At 35.6% G+C, this 16065-nt stretch overlaps 1 protein-coding gene across 2 annotated transcripts in view; it reads right to left on the bottom strand.

The window, feature by feature from the left end:
- Window positions 1-262: 262 nt before the first annotated feature.
- The window catches only part of aux (cyclin-G-associated kinase), a 703221-nt gene continuing 687418 nt past the window's right edge, over window positions 263-16065 (bottom strand). Inside the window, exons 23-24 of one of the 2 annotated variants that reach the window (XM_090387776.1) lie at window positions 10310-10483; window positions 263-580 (exon numbers count right to left, since the gene is read on the bottom strand). In XM_090387776.1, coding sequence (XP_090243902.1) covers window positions 479-580; window positions 10310-10483 — 276 coding nt within the window. In that variant the 3' untranslated portion in view covers window positions 263-478. The remainder of the gene's footprint in view (window positions 581-10309; window positions 10484-16065) is intronic. The other variant, XM_090387775.1, reaches the window with a different exon arrangement.

Raw genomic sequence — 16065 nt, 5'->3', positions numbered from 1 at the left:
TAAATAAACCCAAGCCAAAATATTTCTCTTTCTATTACAATTATAAAATTTCTTTTATCATAATTAATCATTTAAGTAACAAAATTAAAGAAGAAATACTGCATTATTCAAATTCAACTTATAAAGCCAACTTTTTTTCACAACATTGTAAATTTTTGACCTTGAAAATTTATAACAGCTCATTTAATAGCCACTTAAAATATAACATTACTTCACAATATTAATGGATATAATTTGCTTTATCTGTGAGCTACAGCAGTATGAAGAATATCTACAGCACTGAAATGGTCCAGGTACACTGCTTGATCACTCAGAGTTACTTCAATAAATTAAAAAAAAAAACAAAAAAACAAACATTTTTTTAAATGTGATATCTGAGATTGCTGCACAGATGAGAAGTCTCCACTGGATCTTGATTTAGTATATTTTGAGAAGTGCGGAATTTCAGTATCTATCACAATGAGCTTTACTTGACTGACTAGTTCAGGTTTTGTTGATTCTGTTTCTCAAACTCACTCCATGCATCATTCAGTTCCATAAATATGAGTTTTGCTAGAGTTTCATGATCTGTACCAACTTGCTGAAATAACAAAATATTAATTTAATTAAAAACAGGAGAAATTTCCTTTTTAATATCATTATTATGAAAACAGCTCTAACAATTTGAGTCCACTTAACTCATTCTATTAGGCATAAATAAGTTTAGGGCAAAAGCCTCTTTCAGTACTTAGCTGCGAGTAAATTAAGTTTGCTAATTAGTGCACTGATTTCATACTGTGGAAGCACTCTGAATCCTTATTGTGAATAAAACCTGGGTCTGGGTAGACTTGTCAACCTGTAACTAAACTAAAGTTTGCGAGTTTTGAGAATGAGAGTTCAACCACATTAACTTCGAATGGATAGAAATCCAGGTCTTGATAATGACATATACTTTAAAAAAAAAGCAATATACTTCTCCACTGGAGCAGTGCTGTTTATTTAGAGTTGTGCAATACCAAGGCAACCTGTGGCAAAGTACCTCTACAAAATAAGATTGATGCATTAAGTAGCAAAACCAGTTTGTGCATGGCTATGCCTAACATAGTACAGTCGGTCCTTGTATAACACGTGTTTGCACTACACAAATTCGATCACACACGATTTATAAATAGGGGAATGATATCTTATATAACACGAACCGAATTCGCTTATGCACGATTCGCCTTTGTGTTTACAAGAAATGGCAGTCGAACGCAGAATCACCGCAACAGAACGCATCACGATAGGAATGAAGAGAAGATTCTGAAAATGTATTTATGTGTTTTATATCAGTGAAGGGGAAACACATTTCACCATAATAATATAAAAACCAACATAATTCCAGCTATCGGTATAATTGCAAATGCAATTAGATCGAGTTTACTACCAGTTTATAACAGATTCCACTAGCAGAAACGTAACTGGAAATTGTTTTTATTGCTTTATGGTAGTAACCCCTAGAAATGTGCTTTAGTAAAATGTGAGGTGTTAATAGTGTATCTCTGCCTTTACGGTGTTGTTTATTCAGTTGCTACACGCGTGCAGTTTTGTTTATGTGTATCAAGCGTGCCTCCTCGTTTTGTAATTGTGCTTTATTCCCTAAAAATGAGTAAAATACTTAAAAGGTGTGAAAAGGAAGTGTCCTGGTGAAGACACTGCAGATTCAGAGAGAAAAAGAAAAGCAATATCAATAAACAGAGGCGGACTGGGTCAAAAATTCTTACCCGGGAAAATTTATAGTGGCCTCATACTAGCGTTTATGGCCAAAATCACACTGGCCTCCGGCCCACTGGGGTTTCCCCGGTAATGCTTATGGCCAGTCCTATGCTGTCGATAGAGAAAAAATATGAAATTGTGAAACGCTTTGAGCGAAATGAAAGACCATGTGATATTGCACGTGCTACAGGCCCAAATGAGGCAATGCAGAGAAAAAACTTTCATAGCAGGAACAACTCAAAGTGTAATTAAAATCCATTAGATTAAGACACAAAGAATTGGAAGAGATAGAACGGCTGTCATCTGTTTGGATAGAAAATCAAACAAAAAACAAGTTTGCTTACGATAGAAGCAAAAGCATTAGCAATATTTTATTACATAATAGTCGTAATAAAATGTGTAAGTTTATTACGATTATTTATTGTGTTTGGTAATGTTTTGTTTACAGATGTGTGTTCAATCTTGGGTGGTCGGCACCTAACCCTATTTTTCCCATAGGGCCTGTTGTTTATATTGCACAAGGGTTTCTAGGAACACAACTATTGTGCTATATGAGGAATGACTGTACAGTGACTTCTCATTCTGTTATTCAGTTTTACCATTTAATCGTTTATATTGATTTTATCATTGAAAACAAAGTGAGTTAAATAAAATGTAATGAAATATTGTACTGAAACTGGTTCTGAATCTTTTTAATTCCACTGTCAGAGAAGTGATGGATAATGAGGAGTGGATTATGAAAACGGTGAAATAATATGACCAAACGGATATTATACGATTCATCTGATACACCAATAAAATTCATACTTTTTGAAGGAAGGAAGAATTCCTTATACCAAGAACAATAACTAAGAAAAAATGAATTAATGAAAAACAGAGCATATATAGTTCTAATTATAAATAAAGCACTACACATAAAGATGCAATAAAATGAATTTAATTGCATATCTTCTGGTGAATTACACATTTACATGGCATGAAGATACAAAATCTTGTAGAAAACATGACTGGCAGCAGATTTTCCAAGTTTACAGCTGAGAGGTTTTTCTGGCTAAGACAACTGATAAATAAGAAATACAAATGAAACAATATTCTTCACTACAATCGTGGAAACTAATGCCTGAAGTAAGGCAATTAACACAAACAGCACTAAGCCAGTTCATACAATCACAGAAGGAGAGTGATATATGCTACTCAATGTGATTCATAAGACTCTGATAATGACAGGTGGAATAAGACTAAGGTAGGTCTGCCAGGGACTACAGGATACTGTCTTTTAATGGAACAGAAAAACATATGGTAAAGTTTAAGATGTATGGGTTAAATAGAAAATATTTACACTGAGCCCTTCATCTCAATGCTTGAAAATGTCACAAAGGTATGCTAACTTGCAAAGCAACATATGATATTCAAAATAATGTGAGAAATCAGAGTTAATATCATTCAGAAAAAAAGGAAACTCTAATTTCAACTCAAACAACCACAACAAGACCTTCTCATGGGCTAACGAAACATGGGCTAACAGTCACATGGCCAATTGTTGATATAAGGTGTTTTTGGCTTAGGACAACTATGGTCAGGTTACACTTGTTACTGCATCTCAGTGGAACAATGATCAGTATACAGTATAAAATGTTTTGAAATACATATAAAGATGAACCTTTTTTTGGTGGATGAAAAATTCGCTGAAGTTAGCACTGAGTTAATTCTAAAGGTAGTTGTAAGAATAAATAAATTCAAGGCAGAACTAGACAAACATTTGGAGTGAATGGAAGGTTGAAATCGGAAGGGTTTCTTTTTGTCTGATGCTGTATAAGCTTGCTTTCTTGCATCATATGCCTCTACTAATGCTAAGATAGGGATCAGAATGATGGGTTCTACCAGCTTCATACTGGGTACAATATACAATGTTTTTCAGCAAGTAAAGAATGGCAGTGTAAGTATTGCAGGGGGGGAGGAAATCATCTCCTATTAGAAGAAAGAGATCTTAAATATTCTTTTAGTGGCATGGTGTGCAAGTGGAACTGCTGAAACTGGAATTGCTGAAATAACGAGTACTTAAACCTGTGTAGAGCGTAATCTGCCTTTAATTTCTTCAAGAATTACAGATTACTCTTAGACATTTTATGGTATATTTTGTACCACTTCTTAGTGAACTTTTGTAATGACGTCCTTATGATACCATCAGCCTTCATAACAATCCCATTTTGTAGAACATTATTTAACGAAGTATCCAGATAAATCATTAACTCTAGTGGGAAATACAACTGTTAAGAAGGAAATGGGTGAGAAGCAGAAAACAGTGAATGAAGGCCTACTGATTTGTCATGACTGTGATCTATTGAGCAATCTGCACTCTCCTTTTTTACAGTTAGCATTAGTAGCTGCCTATCATGCAAGCTTATACAGCATCAGCCAAAGAACTAATCAACTTCCTGAATCAACTTCCACAATGACATATGGAAGTTTGTTCTAGAAATCAACAAGTCAATGGTTAAAGGCAAATTTCTGCACATCTAGTCTGCAACCATCTTTCCCCAATATGAATTTGTGCCCCCTCATGTGTGTAAACTGAGCAAGAGGAAGAATTCCATCAGCAGCACGCTTGTTCAAACCATTCAAAGCCTTAAAAACCTCAATCAGACCACTTTGCAGGTGCCTTGTCTCCAGACACCACAATTTGAAGAACTGAAGCCTTTCTTGGTAAGGCACCCCTTTTTTCTCCTCACCAATCTCATTGCCTTTCTCTGTACTCGTTCTAGCAGCTCTACATTCTTCCTAAAATGTGGCCTCCAGACGCGTATGCAGTATTCAAGGTGTGGCTTGACCATTGTTTTATACAGGGGGATAATCACCTCCTTATCCTCCTGTATAAAACAATGAATAGGGTGAAAAAAAATTTGCGTAAATCCGTAGTTGCATATGTCAGGGACTTACTGTATCGAAGAATGTTCAGCAATCTACTTAAAAATATGGCGATAGATAAAAACCGAAAAAGCTTACTATGTACTACTGCGTGTCAAATACAATGCTTTCCTTTACTTTTTTGCGATTTCGATTTTAAATCTAATAGTTTCCCTTTATTTTTAGCGATGTTGCGTATGATTTGGTCACCAACATTATAATGGTTAATCAAAGATTTAACAGATGCACCGTTTTCAAACTTTTAAATAATTTCATGTTTTTGTTTAACTGAAAGCGCAACTCTTTTGCATTTACCGATCATTTTTGTGATTTTGAAATAAAAAAAATTTTTTGACAACCCTGACATAAATGTTGTTGTTATTTGGATTTTAGGAGCATTAGCAACTAAGGCCATATTGCTCCGGGGATATGCGGTGGTCATTCCCTGACCTTTCTGCATCCTCCATATTTGGTGGTCACGGGCTCGAACCCCGGTCTAATCAAGAAGCATGTTCTATGCACTGCTGCTCCTGCCCACCTGGCTACGGAGAAGCCTCTGACATAAATAACGAAACAAAATTTGTCTTTTTGCAGTGCGACGGAACACAACAATCGACGCAACGCACTAAAACATTTGGTCTCTCTCTCTCTTTTTTTTTTGAGCGGCGGTATGAAGACAGTGGGGTTGCAAGATAATAGGTACATTATAATCTCCCAATGACGACTTATAACGCCGCTTCTTGCAACTTATTTACGACTTGCAAAAAACACCTGTTCATACCCATTCTAGTTATTACTTGAATTTTATGATTTTTTGTTGATTTTTTATTTTTTTATTTGGAGTCTTGAAGTGTCCCGGTTAATCCATTCCCACGAATTCGAGAGTCTGCTGTATATGCACTCATATATAAGTGTCTCATATTTCAGGGTGTCTCAAAAATATTGGTACAAACATTTAGGGGAGGTAGGTAACATCTAAAGGAATGCGAATCACATAGGAACCCATACCTGGAAACGTCAAAGTAAGTCGGCGCTGTTCATCAGTTCGCAAAAGGGAAAATTTCTGGTTTACTCATTCAAGCAGTAGTCGCCGCACGAAGAGCATGCATTGATATACGAATTGTGAGCTGGCACACATGCACCTAGTGTATGGATTAGCAGAGGGCCCACACGGTGTGTGCGCCCCATGCGGCACAACATCGCTTCGCAATAAATGTGTGGGCAGGTATGGTCGGTGACTGCTTAGTCGGCCCATACCTGTTATTATCCCGCATGAACTCCGCTAAATATCGAACCTTTCTTGAACATGTTCTACCAGGGTTATTTGACGATGTTTCAGCAAATGTGAGACGCAACATTTGGTTTCAACATGATGGGGCGCCTGCCCATTATGGAAGGTGTGTTCATGACCATTTGAATAGGCGTTTTGGGTATCGATGGATTGGCCGTGGTGGACCCGTTGCCTGGCCCCCACACTCACCTGATTTATCAAGCCTTGATTTCTTTCTGTGGAGGGCCGTCAAATCAATTGTGTATGAATTGCCTGTGGAGACGGAAATGGATCTCGTGGTGAGACTCATCTGCGCTGCTGCTACTGTCAAAGAAACTCCAGGTGTGTTCGACCGTCTCCGCCAATCCATGCTGCTTTGGTGTCACGCATGCATCGTGTCTCATGGTGGAACCTTTGAGCACCTGTTGTAACATCATGAAATGCATCCATCTCGTACTCCATTGTTAATATTATGTCAAATAAATGTTTGCCACTAATTACTGTCTTGTGTCATTTCTGCTTCTTGTGCCTCTGCTACTACTTTCCCGTGACGGTTCTGGTTATGGGTTCCTATGCGATTCACATTCCTTTAGATGTTACCTACCTTCCCTAAACGTTTGTACCAAATATTTTTGAGACACCCTGTGTATATATATATATATATATATATATATATATATATATAGTGCATATATATATGCATTATATATATTGAAGTTTGTCAACATTGTTGCAATTAGACTTCAAATAATGTGTCTGTTTATATGTGTAAATTTTCTCTAAATCTTTCATCAGATGTTTCCAGGTGTTTAAAAGTAATAGCAACACAAAAATAGCTCAGAAAATTGATAAGAGGAAATCACAACTGTTGGCCATTCTTAGTATTAGTATTAGTAATGGCCGCATGGTGCAAGAAAGCCTATGGTGCACCAGCAAAAAAAAGAAATGCTGCACCAGCCAAAAAAAAAAAAAAAAAAGAATCCGAAGAAAACAAAAAAAAAAAAAAAATAAAATAAATAACTAAATAATAATAATTAATAAATAAAAAAAAATAAAATAAAAAATAAATAAAAAGGAAATTAAACCTATCATTCTATGCGCTTCCCTTACCCGAAAGTACTATCCAGATGACCTTTGAATTTCCCCAAACTGTCGGCCTCTACCACCCACGAAGGCAACTTATTCCAGTAATTTATAACTCGCTGGCTAAAATAAAACTTCCTGCAGTCCAATCTAAACATTTCCCCCCGTAACTTGAATTTATGTCCCCTAGTTTTAGCATCATTTATAATCTTGAAAATTTTGTCCTCATTCATTTTACTGATGCCTCTCAGAGCCTTAAACACCTCAATCAAATCTCCTCTAAGGTGTCTAGTTTCCAAACTCTGCAACCCACATATTCGAAGTCTTTCTTCATAAGGACGCCCTTTTGCTGATCTCACCAGGCGAGTTACCATTCTTTGCACCCTTTCAAGAAGCTCGATGTCTTTCTTCAGGTGCGGTCTCCATACTTGAACACAGTATTCCAAGTGTGGTCTAACATAAGCCTTATATAATGGGATTATCACGTCCCTATCTCTACTTGCAAAAGTTCGATAGATCATTGATAGGACACCATGGGCCTTCCTTGCAACCTGTTTACAATGCTCAGAGAATTTCATGTCTGACCGTATCGTAACACCCAAGTCCCTTTCCTCCAGTACTGGGTTTAGTTGAACTCCACCAAGTGAATAAGTTTTTTTTGGGATTACTGTTTCCCAGGTGTAATACCTTACACTTTGTTGGATTAAAGCACAGCTGCCATTTTTCTGACCATTCCTGTAGTCTATCTAGGTCTCTCTGAAGAAGCTCAGCTTGACAGTGATCATTAACGACTCTACCAATTTTAACATCATCTGCAAATTTAGACATCACGCCCTCTATCCCTTCATCAATGTCGTTTATGAAAATTAAAAACAACAGTGGTCCTAATACTGATCCTTGGGGAACCCCACTTCTTACATCAACCCAATCTGAGGAATAGCCATTTATCACAACCCTCTGCCCCCTGCCCTGAAGCCATCCTTCTATCCATCTAAGGATTTTCCCAGTGATTCCAACCTGTTCCAGCTTATAAAGCAACCGCTCATGTGGGACTGAGTCAAAAGCTTTGCTGAAATCTAAATAAACAATGTCGAAGTTATTCCCTAAATCCAGCTCGTGAGTGACCCTTTCGAAATAGCGAACCAGATTTGTTAAACATGATTTTCCCTTTACAAAACCATGCTGAGTATCCTTGAGAATTTCAATTCGATCCAAATGATCCTGAATTCCACCCTTGATCATTGCCTCCATGATTTTCCCTACTACTGAAGTCAGACTGACAGGTCGATAATTTCCAACTTCACTTTTAGAGCCACCCTTATGTATGGGAGATACATTTGCACTTTTCCAATCCAAGGGAATCTCCCCAGAGTCTAGTGATGCTCGCATAATTAGCCTCAATGGTTCAATGCACTCGCTTGCCACCTCTCTTAAGATTATAGGGTATATTCCATCAACTCCAGGAGCCTTACTGGTCTGTAGGCTCGAAAGTTTTTTCATTAAATAATCTTGCGAAATTTCAATATTATTAATTACGTATTTTTTAACTTCGCTCCCACAATTTCCCATTACCACAAAAGGCTTTTCATTTGTAAATATCGATGCAAAATAACTGTTGAGTTCATCTGCAAGGGCAGCTGGTGTATTTATTACTATCCCCTTTCCCTTACGTAAAGGTCCGATCTGGTTTGTTCTGCTCTTCTTGGCATTTATATATGTGAAGAATTCTTTACCCCCCTCTTTGCTCTGTTTGCTAGTGATTTCTCATAAACTGCCTTTGCCTGTCGAACCTTTTCTGTGGCTCTATTACAGATCACCTTGTAGCTGTTATAGGCTTCAGTACTTTTTATTGCTCTGTAACCTTTCCATGCCACCTTTTTCTGCTCAAGTAATGTGGCAACTTCACTATTCATCCAACTTGGAACCCTTCTCGTGGAGTATTTTTTTAATGGTATATACGCATTCAAGGCATCTGTGATTAATGTTTTAAAAGCGTACCACAGTTCAATTGTATTCATTCTCAGCGCGATATCTACCCAGTTAATAGAGGCCATGTAGTACCTTAAGGCATCGTAATTTCCTTTTCTGAAATTAAAACCCATTCCTTTGCCATTTACTTCTGCTACCTCTCTCGTCATCATCCACCGTAGAACTCCGTGATCACTTCCTGCTACTGGTTCCTCTACTGTCAGCCCTGTTATGTCATCTGATTGATGTGTGATGATGAGGTCTAGGATATTCTTTTCTCTAGTACTTTCCCTGACATGTTGATACAAATAACAGTCATCTAGTTTCCTTCCCATTTACTCCAATCAATTAGAGGCAAATTGAAATCACCCATAATAAGGCATTGACGCTTACTTGCCCATTCCATTTGCATGTAGAGGCTTTTGTCATAATCTTCACAATCACCTGGTCTGTAGATTACTCCTACTCGCATTATACCTTTGTTTCCAACTATCTCACACCATACAGACTCTATACTAGCATGTGAAATGTCCGAATCCGGGAAAGCTATCGTCGCACTCAGGCTGCTTCTGATAAGAAGCATTACCCCACCACCCCTACTATCTACTCTATCCTTCCTAAATACATTATACAAGCCGTACTGAAACTCATTATCCCCAATTTCCGGGTGGCACTACGTCTCTGTAAGCCCTATTATGTCCGCGTTACTTGTTTTAACCAGCAGTTCGAATTCGCTCATTTTATTGACGACACTTCTAACGTTACTGTATAAACAATTAAGATTTACTATTCTTGTATATTTAACAACCCTAACACAACCCTTGAAGTTTTTTAGGCTCTCTTCCCTGATATTAGCTACCCGCTCACGTGAAACGTCTTTGCCCCCAGAACATCTAGATAATACGTCCAGTTGGGGTAACAGATAAGAACTCTTAAGGTCTTCTTGTCTGATATGGGCTTCAAAAAGCAAAACGTTTCTGGAATTCAGATTAAAAAGTGATGAAATTGAATCAAGTGATACATAAATAAAAATAAACTATCAATTATTTCTTATGATTTTTTTTTGTTTATTCCGATTTAATTTTTTGTCAATATTTTTGCTCTAATGCTATGCAACCAAGATAAAAGCAATTAATATTATAAAAAAATGAAGGAAAAAAACTAATGTATTTATGCATGAAGTTTTAATTTTTCAAAATTCTACAAAAATATTCAAAAAGCTGAAACACAGCAAGAAACTCATCATGAAACCATACATTCAGCAAACCTACTTTGAACAGATTAACAGTTATCAGCGAACATGGTGAACTTTCAAAACATGATCAGGTGATTAAGATAATATAAACTTACTTTATCTGGATGTGCTGCTAAGCAAGCTTTCCTATAATATTTTTTAACATCAGCTGGACTAACTAAATGATGCATGCCAATTTCTTGCCACCTCGTACCTTCCCATAAAACTGTGTGTAATGTGCAAAGCAGTGCTCGAATATTTCTTTCTTTGCGGTCAGTCCAATCCAGAATCTAATAAAAAAAAAAAAACAATAAGAAATTAAAATTAACTTTATTTGCAACAAATGTATCACTATATCTGTATGAAAATAAAAAGTTCTAGTCAAAAACAGAACAGTGTACTTCCAGTTAAAAGTAGAATTACTACCTTGCATACATATGTTGTGTTAATAGTATTGAAACTTTGAGTACAATTATAATACTAACTTTTAACACTCATTTTAATAGATATTTATTTCCAAATAAGGATTCAATTATTAAACAATAATTAGTAATATCAGTTTGTATTCTTATTTGATAAAACCATTAACCAAAATTTCTTTCTTCTTTTTTTTTTCTAGTAAAGAAATTTTTTTTTAATAAATGTTTCCTCTTTCGTTATGAGAATTATTTCAAAATATTCTTAAAGACAGGCAACATCAGTTGGCCTTAAATCATTAAGAATTATTAATGATTCTAAGGGATGCTTATTACTGTGACATGTTCTGATCACCTGGGTTACATTATAGTATAAACAGCACTGAGTTGCAAAATGGTGCAGTACTATATTAGATTGTAAATGTAAAACTAATGAAATTTGTAATTAATATAAAGCTTGAAGTAAACTGTGTCAAAGAAATACTCTGTTTTCTTGGATTTTTCCAGTGCAATAGCTACTTAGGCCAGATTGCACCTATCAGTGTAGTTAATACTAATTGTGTTGAGTTCTATGGTTGGTTAGTTGGTTGGTTGTGTTGTGGTTTATTGGTGCATGAATTACATGGGTCATAATTGCTAGTTCATATGGTATGATGTGTGCCAGAGGTGTTGACTTTGGATTTGAATTGTTCCATTTAGCTGATTAATACTTCACTGGGTTAGTCTGTTGCTTGTTTACTTCCTTAGAGGATGTGATATACATTAATAGATTTAAGGAAGGCAGAAATACCTGTAAAATGATCTCTATCATTCAAGAGGTCTACTAGAGTGATATAGATGTGTGATGATAAATCTTTTAAGGCTTGTTGGCATTCATTTACATATGTAGGACAGTCTATTAATATAAGTTGAACTGACTGGATACTGTCACTGTGTTGGTTCTTATGCTTGCAACAAGAATGAGTGCATAATATGGGTATGCTTGATTCTTAGTCTGGCCAGTTGTTGTTGTTTTGGTTTTTAGGTTTAGGAGCATTAGCAACTAAGGCCATATTGCTCCGGGGATATGCAGTGGTCATTCCCTAATCTTTCCGCATCCTCCGTATTTGGTGGTCAATAAAGTCTAATCAAGAAGCGTGTGCTACGCACCAGCTAGCTACGGAAGCGCCAGTCTAGCCAGTACTGTTTTTTCTTTACTTGACTTTTGCGTGCTAGAAACCCAGTTTTCAATATTTGGCTTTATTTGGTACAGTTTGTTCGCAGATTCTAGATTTCTTGCCATTGCAACTGGCAAGTACACCACATCACAGGCTTGTAATCGAAATATGGTACTGAAATTTCTTCTCCATTCTGCAGCTTTGTTTCCAGCAATCCCGTATGTCCTGCGATCCAACAGAAATGTATGTCCTGTTCATTTATGACACAGTCATGTCCTGTTCATTTATGACACAGTCAGTTAGTATTTGTCGTATGTGCCAAAGGATTGGGTGTTTGAGTGTACCTATGCTTTGCATGGCTTTTAAAGAACTCAAGGAATCTGTATATATTACACTTCTCATGTAACACTTATCCTGTATATGAGTTAAGGCTATTTTTATTGCGTACAATTGTGTCATGCATACACTGCACTCTTTCAGTAGTTGTGTTAAAGTAATATCTGGGCATACAGCTGCTGCTCCTACTAAAGCCTATGTTTTGCGTGACTTTTAAAGAACTCAAGGAATCTGTATATATATTAACTTCTCTTGTAATGCACATCTTGTACACGAGTTAAGGCTATTTTTTATAATAAGATTACCATTAATTGTATGCAAAATATTGTCCTGTGACCATCCTTCCTCAATTTGAATTTATGCTGCAATGAGTAAGTATTCTATTAGTACTGAGCTTACTCAATCCATTCAAAGCAAGAAACCTTCCATTTTGTAATAGAGCTGAAGACAATCTTATATTGGATATGAGCAGCACTTAAAAAAAAACCATGCAGAACTGTATAAGCTTAACTTAACAAGTTTCATAATTTAAAATTATGAAACTGGAGAGGAAAATTAGGTTTTATAAAAAGCAGATAAGGGGAATACAGTAGTGGTTTTAAATAAAGCCAAATAAATAACCTCATTAGTCTTAATATGATTAGCATTAGCATTAGTAGAGGCATTTGATGCAAGAAAGCAAGCTTATGCAGCATCAGCCAAAAAAAAAAAAAAAAAAAAAACCCACTTCCACTTCACCCCTCTGTTCGTTCAAAATACCTGTCCAGCTGAGCCTTAAACTTATTTAGGCTATCAACCTCTACCACAAGGGATGGCAGTCTGTTCCACCAACCAACCACCCGCTGGCTAAAGGCAAATTTCCGCACGTCTATCCTACATCTGTCTTTCCTCAATTTGAATTTATGCCCTCTCAGGTGATTTTTCTGAGCTAGAGGAAGAATCCCATCAGCATTGAGCATGCTTAAACCATTCAAGGCTTTATACACCTCTATCAGATCACCTCGCTGGTGCCTAGTCTCCAGACACTGTAATTTGCAAAACTTAAGCCTTTCTTCGTAAGAGCACCCCTTTGTTCCATTCACTAATCTTGTTGCCCTTCTCTGTACTCGTTCCAGCAGCTCTACGTGAGATGATATAACGTGAGATTAAAAAAGATCCTACAGCCAGCAGAGAAAGAAAAAGCAAGGCTACAAAAGACTTATTACACAAACGAATAAGTAATAAAAGGACATATACAATGCCCATTAGGCTCATTGTTAGCAGTAAAGACAGTCCAGATCAAAATTCAGACAAAGTAATTAGTTTGTATTTTAAATCCACTCAAAAAGAATCATGTAAAAAATTAGATTTACTTCAACATTATAAAAAAGAAATATTTAATAACAACACTACCATGGTGAGTATGGATGAAGAAGATATGTTTATAAACATACTGGTGGGAGAAGCAACAGTTAAAATTCCACAAACAAATAAGATACTGTCTCTAATATGAAGATAATTAAATTATTAAAATTGGTTTTGGAATTTGGGGATTTCAAATTCAAAGGGAAAATTTAAGGCAACTCTATCTCACCAGTCATGGTGGATATTTTTATGGAAGATTTTGAAGAGAGAGAGCTTTGGTTGCTTACCTTAAAGGTCGGATATATGGATGATATATTTTTTTTCTTTTGACTGGGAAACATAGGGGGAAGGGTACTCAATTAAAATAATTTTATGAGTATATGAACAATAGCCATAGAACTACCAAGTTCAAAATAGAACAAGAAGAGGGTGGGAAACTGCCATTTTTTGATGTCTTGGTGAAGTGAGAGCAAAATTGTGTTATTACTCAGGTCTATAGGAAAAAGACAGACTCCAGATGTTATATTAAATTTTAATTCAAATATCCAGTGAATATCAAAAATAGCATCCCGAATATGCTAATGTGGAGAGCATTAAGAGCTGGTGATTTGAAAAAAATTGGATGAGAAATGTAAATACATCTCACATAACCCTTTCGAACAATGGGTTTTCACAAGGCATATTAACAAAACCAATTCAAATACAAGGAAAATTATCAGAATGTTTCTTCTCTTAATAATAAAAAAAATACAGAATGGAGAATTAAAAAAAGTAGCCATAATACCTTGCATAAAAGAAAAGCGATAGTATGAACCAGAGCTAAAATGCTCAATACATTCTACGTTGATATCAATTTTTTCATTCCATTACAGGAATTTTCATTCCTGTGATCACAACATACGGTCGAAAAGCGGTGTCAGCTTCAGGAAGGAAAATTGTTTTGCAATTTTTTTGTTAAATTAATTTTTTACTTACCAGTAATTTTTAATTGTGTTCAATTGATTTTTAATTATTTTTTACTGTAATGTAAGATTTTAGATTTTTTAATTGTTTTTGTTTTAATTTCTGGAGAGTATCATACGGAAGTGTTCTACGTATCATATTGACGTAAATTTCACTTATTATTTTACAAATATAAAAGAAAAGTAGAGAAAATCCATGTAAATATGTAAAAAATACTGATTTCATGCGGTATTTAAACCAATAAACAAAACGGGTAATTTTCTGAGGGTTGCAATCACCTTCTTTCCTGAACAAATGCTGCAATAGATTTGTCTATCTGTTCAGCAACTTTGTATCCTACAGACATAGACACATTATTTACAAAAATACGTGCAGCTATGGAAAATTTATGTCAGCAAGAGGGGGAGGTTATCTGAAATGACAGCTGGGAACATTGTAAACATGTAGAAAAGGGGAATACCAGGAAATCCAAGATAGTAGAGCAAAACTATAAATGCTCCTAAGTTTTTAATGTAAAAAAAATTTTAAATTATCATGGGGAAAGGGGATTCTTATCAAAAACAAAGAATAGATGGAAATATGAGGAGAGATACACATACATTATGTATCTTTTCAGCAAAAGAGAATACATTTATTTAATTTTACTTTTTTTTTTAAGTTTAAAACCATGCACAAAAAAATACAAGAGATCTCACCATCTTTATAGGGTAGAATAAGTTATTGGGTCAATCCCTCTTATGATATTACCCCTCATCTCTTACTTGCCTGGACACTCTGAACACTTAGTAGTTGTGCATGTGATCAAGGGATTGATAATGGTTTCAGAACATGATGTTCTTTATAAAGATAATTATCACAGAGTAACAGTGGCTTAAATTATAGTTATCTCTTAATATTGCACATGTTAAATGAAGCAGTCTTATGGAAACTTTTGAAACATGTTTGAAACAATGGCACTTTTCATATGTTTTATGTTTGTTCATAACCTCTGTGTATGTGCCAAAGAGTTGGTTGATTTGCAATTTATTCTGTAGTTCTCTGAAATATCTGAACAGATTAAGGTGCATTTACACCTTCATTTTTACATAAAAAAGCAGAACGTGGAAAATCTAAACGCATTAATGGAGGTGTCATTACATACAAAACTGTGGGATACAGCAATGCTGTTTCAGGCATAGATTGGTGCAATTTTTCTTGCTGATACTTAAAAAAGAAAGAAAGAAAAATAATATGTCATAAAATATGTTAAGAGATTTTATCTAAGAATTCACGAAACCTGGTACACTCTTGATTCTTTTGTCGGAAGGAAGAGGATCAAATGCTCCAGTTCTCTTTATGAAACCCTACCTACTCTTGTAAACCAGAGGGGGAGGGAAAAAAACACTGGCCTTTAAATAAAATTTAAGATAGGGGACTTATTTGACTTTTATTACAGCAGGAATGTAAAAAATAAAACAAAAAATATTAAAGCTAAACCTACAAGCACTGTAAACAACACTACCAGACTGCTCAAAAACACAAATATTTATAAACAACAGTCAGAAGGCTAGCAACATATATCTATATTAGTAGCTTAACCTAATTTCTCTGTCTTCCAACTATTTCTAGGATTTCAGTGGCTGCAGTGGTTTTAAGTCTCAGGTGAGACATACAATG

Source organism: Mastigoproctus giganteus, chromosome 13 (assembly GCF_048544385.1).
Source record: "Mastigoproctus giganteus isolate SK-2022 chromosome 13, ASM4854438v1, whole genome shotgun sequence".
Taxonomy (NCBI): Eukaryota; Metazoa; Arthropoda; class Arachnida; order Uropygi; family Thelyphonidae; genus Mastigoproctus; species Mastigoproctus giganteus.
Note: the sequence above shows the minus strand (reverse complement) of the source record. Positions and strands in the feature narration are given on the sequence as shown.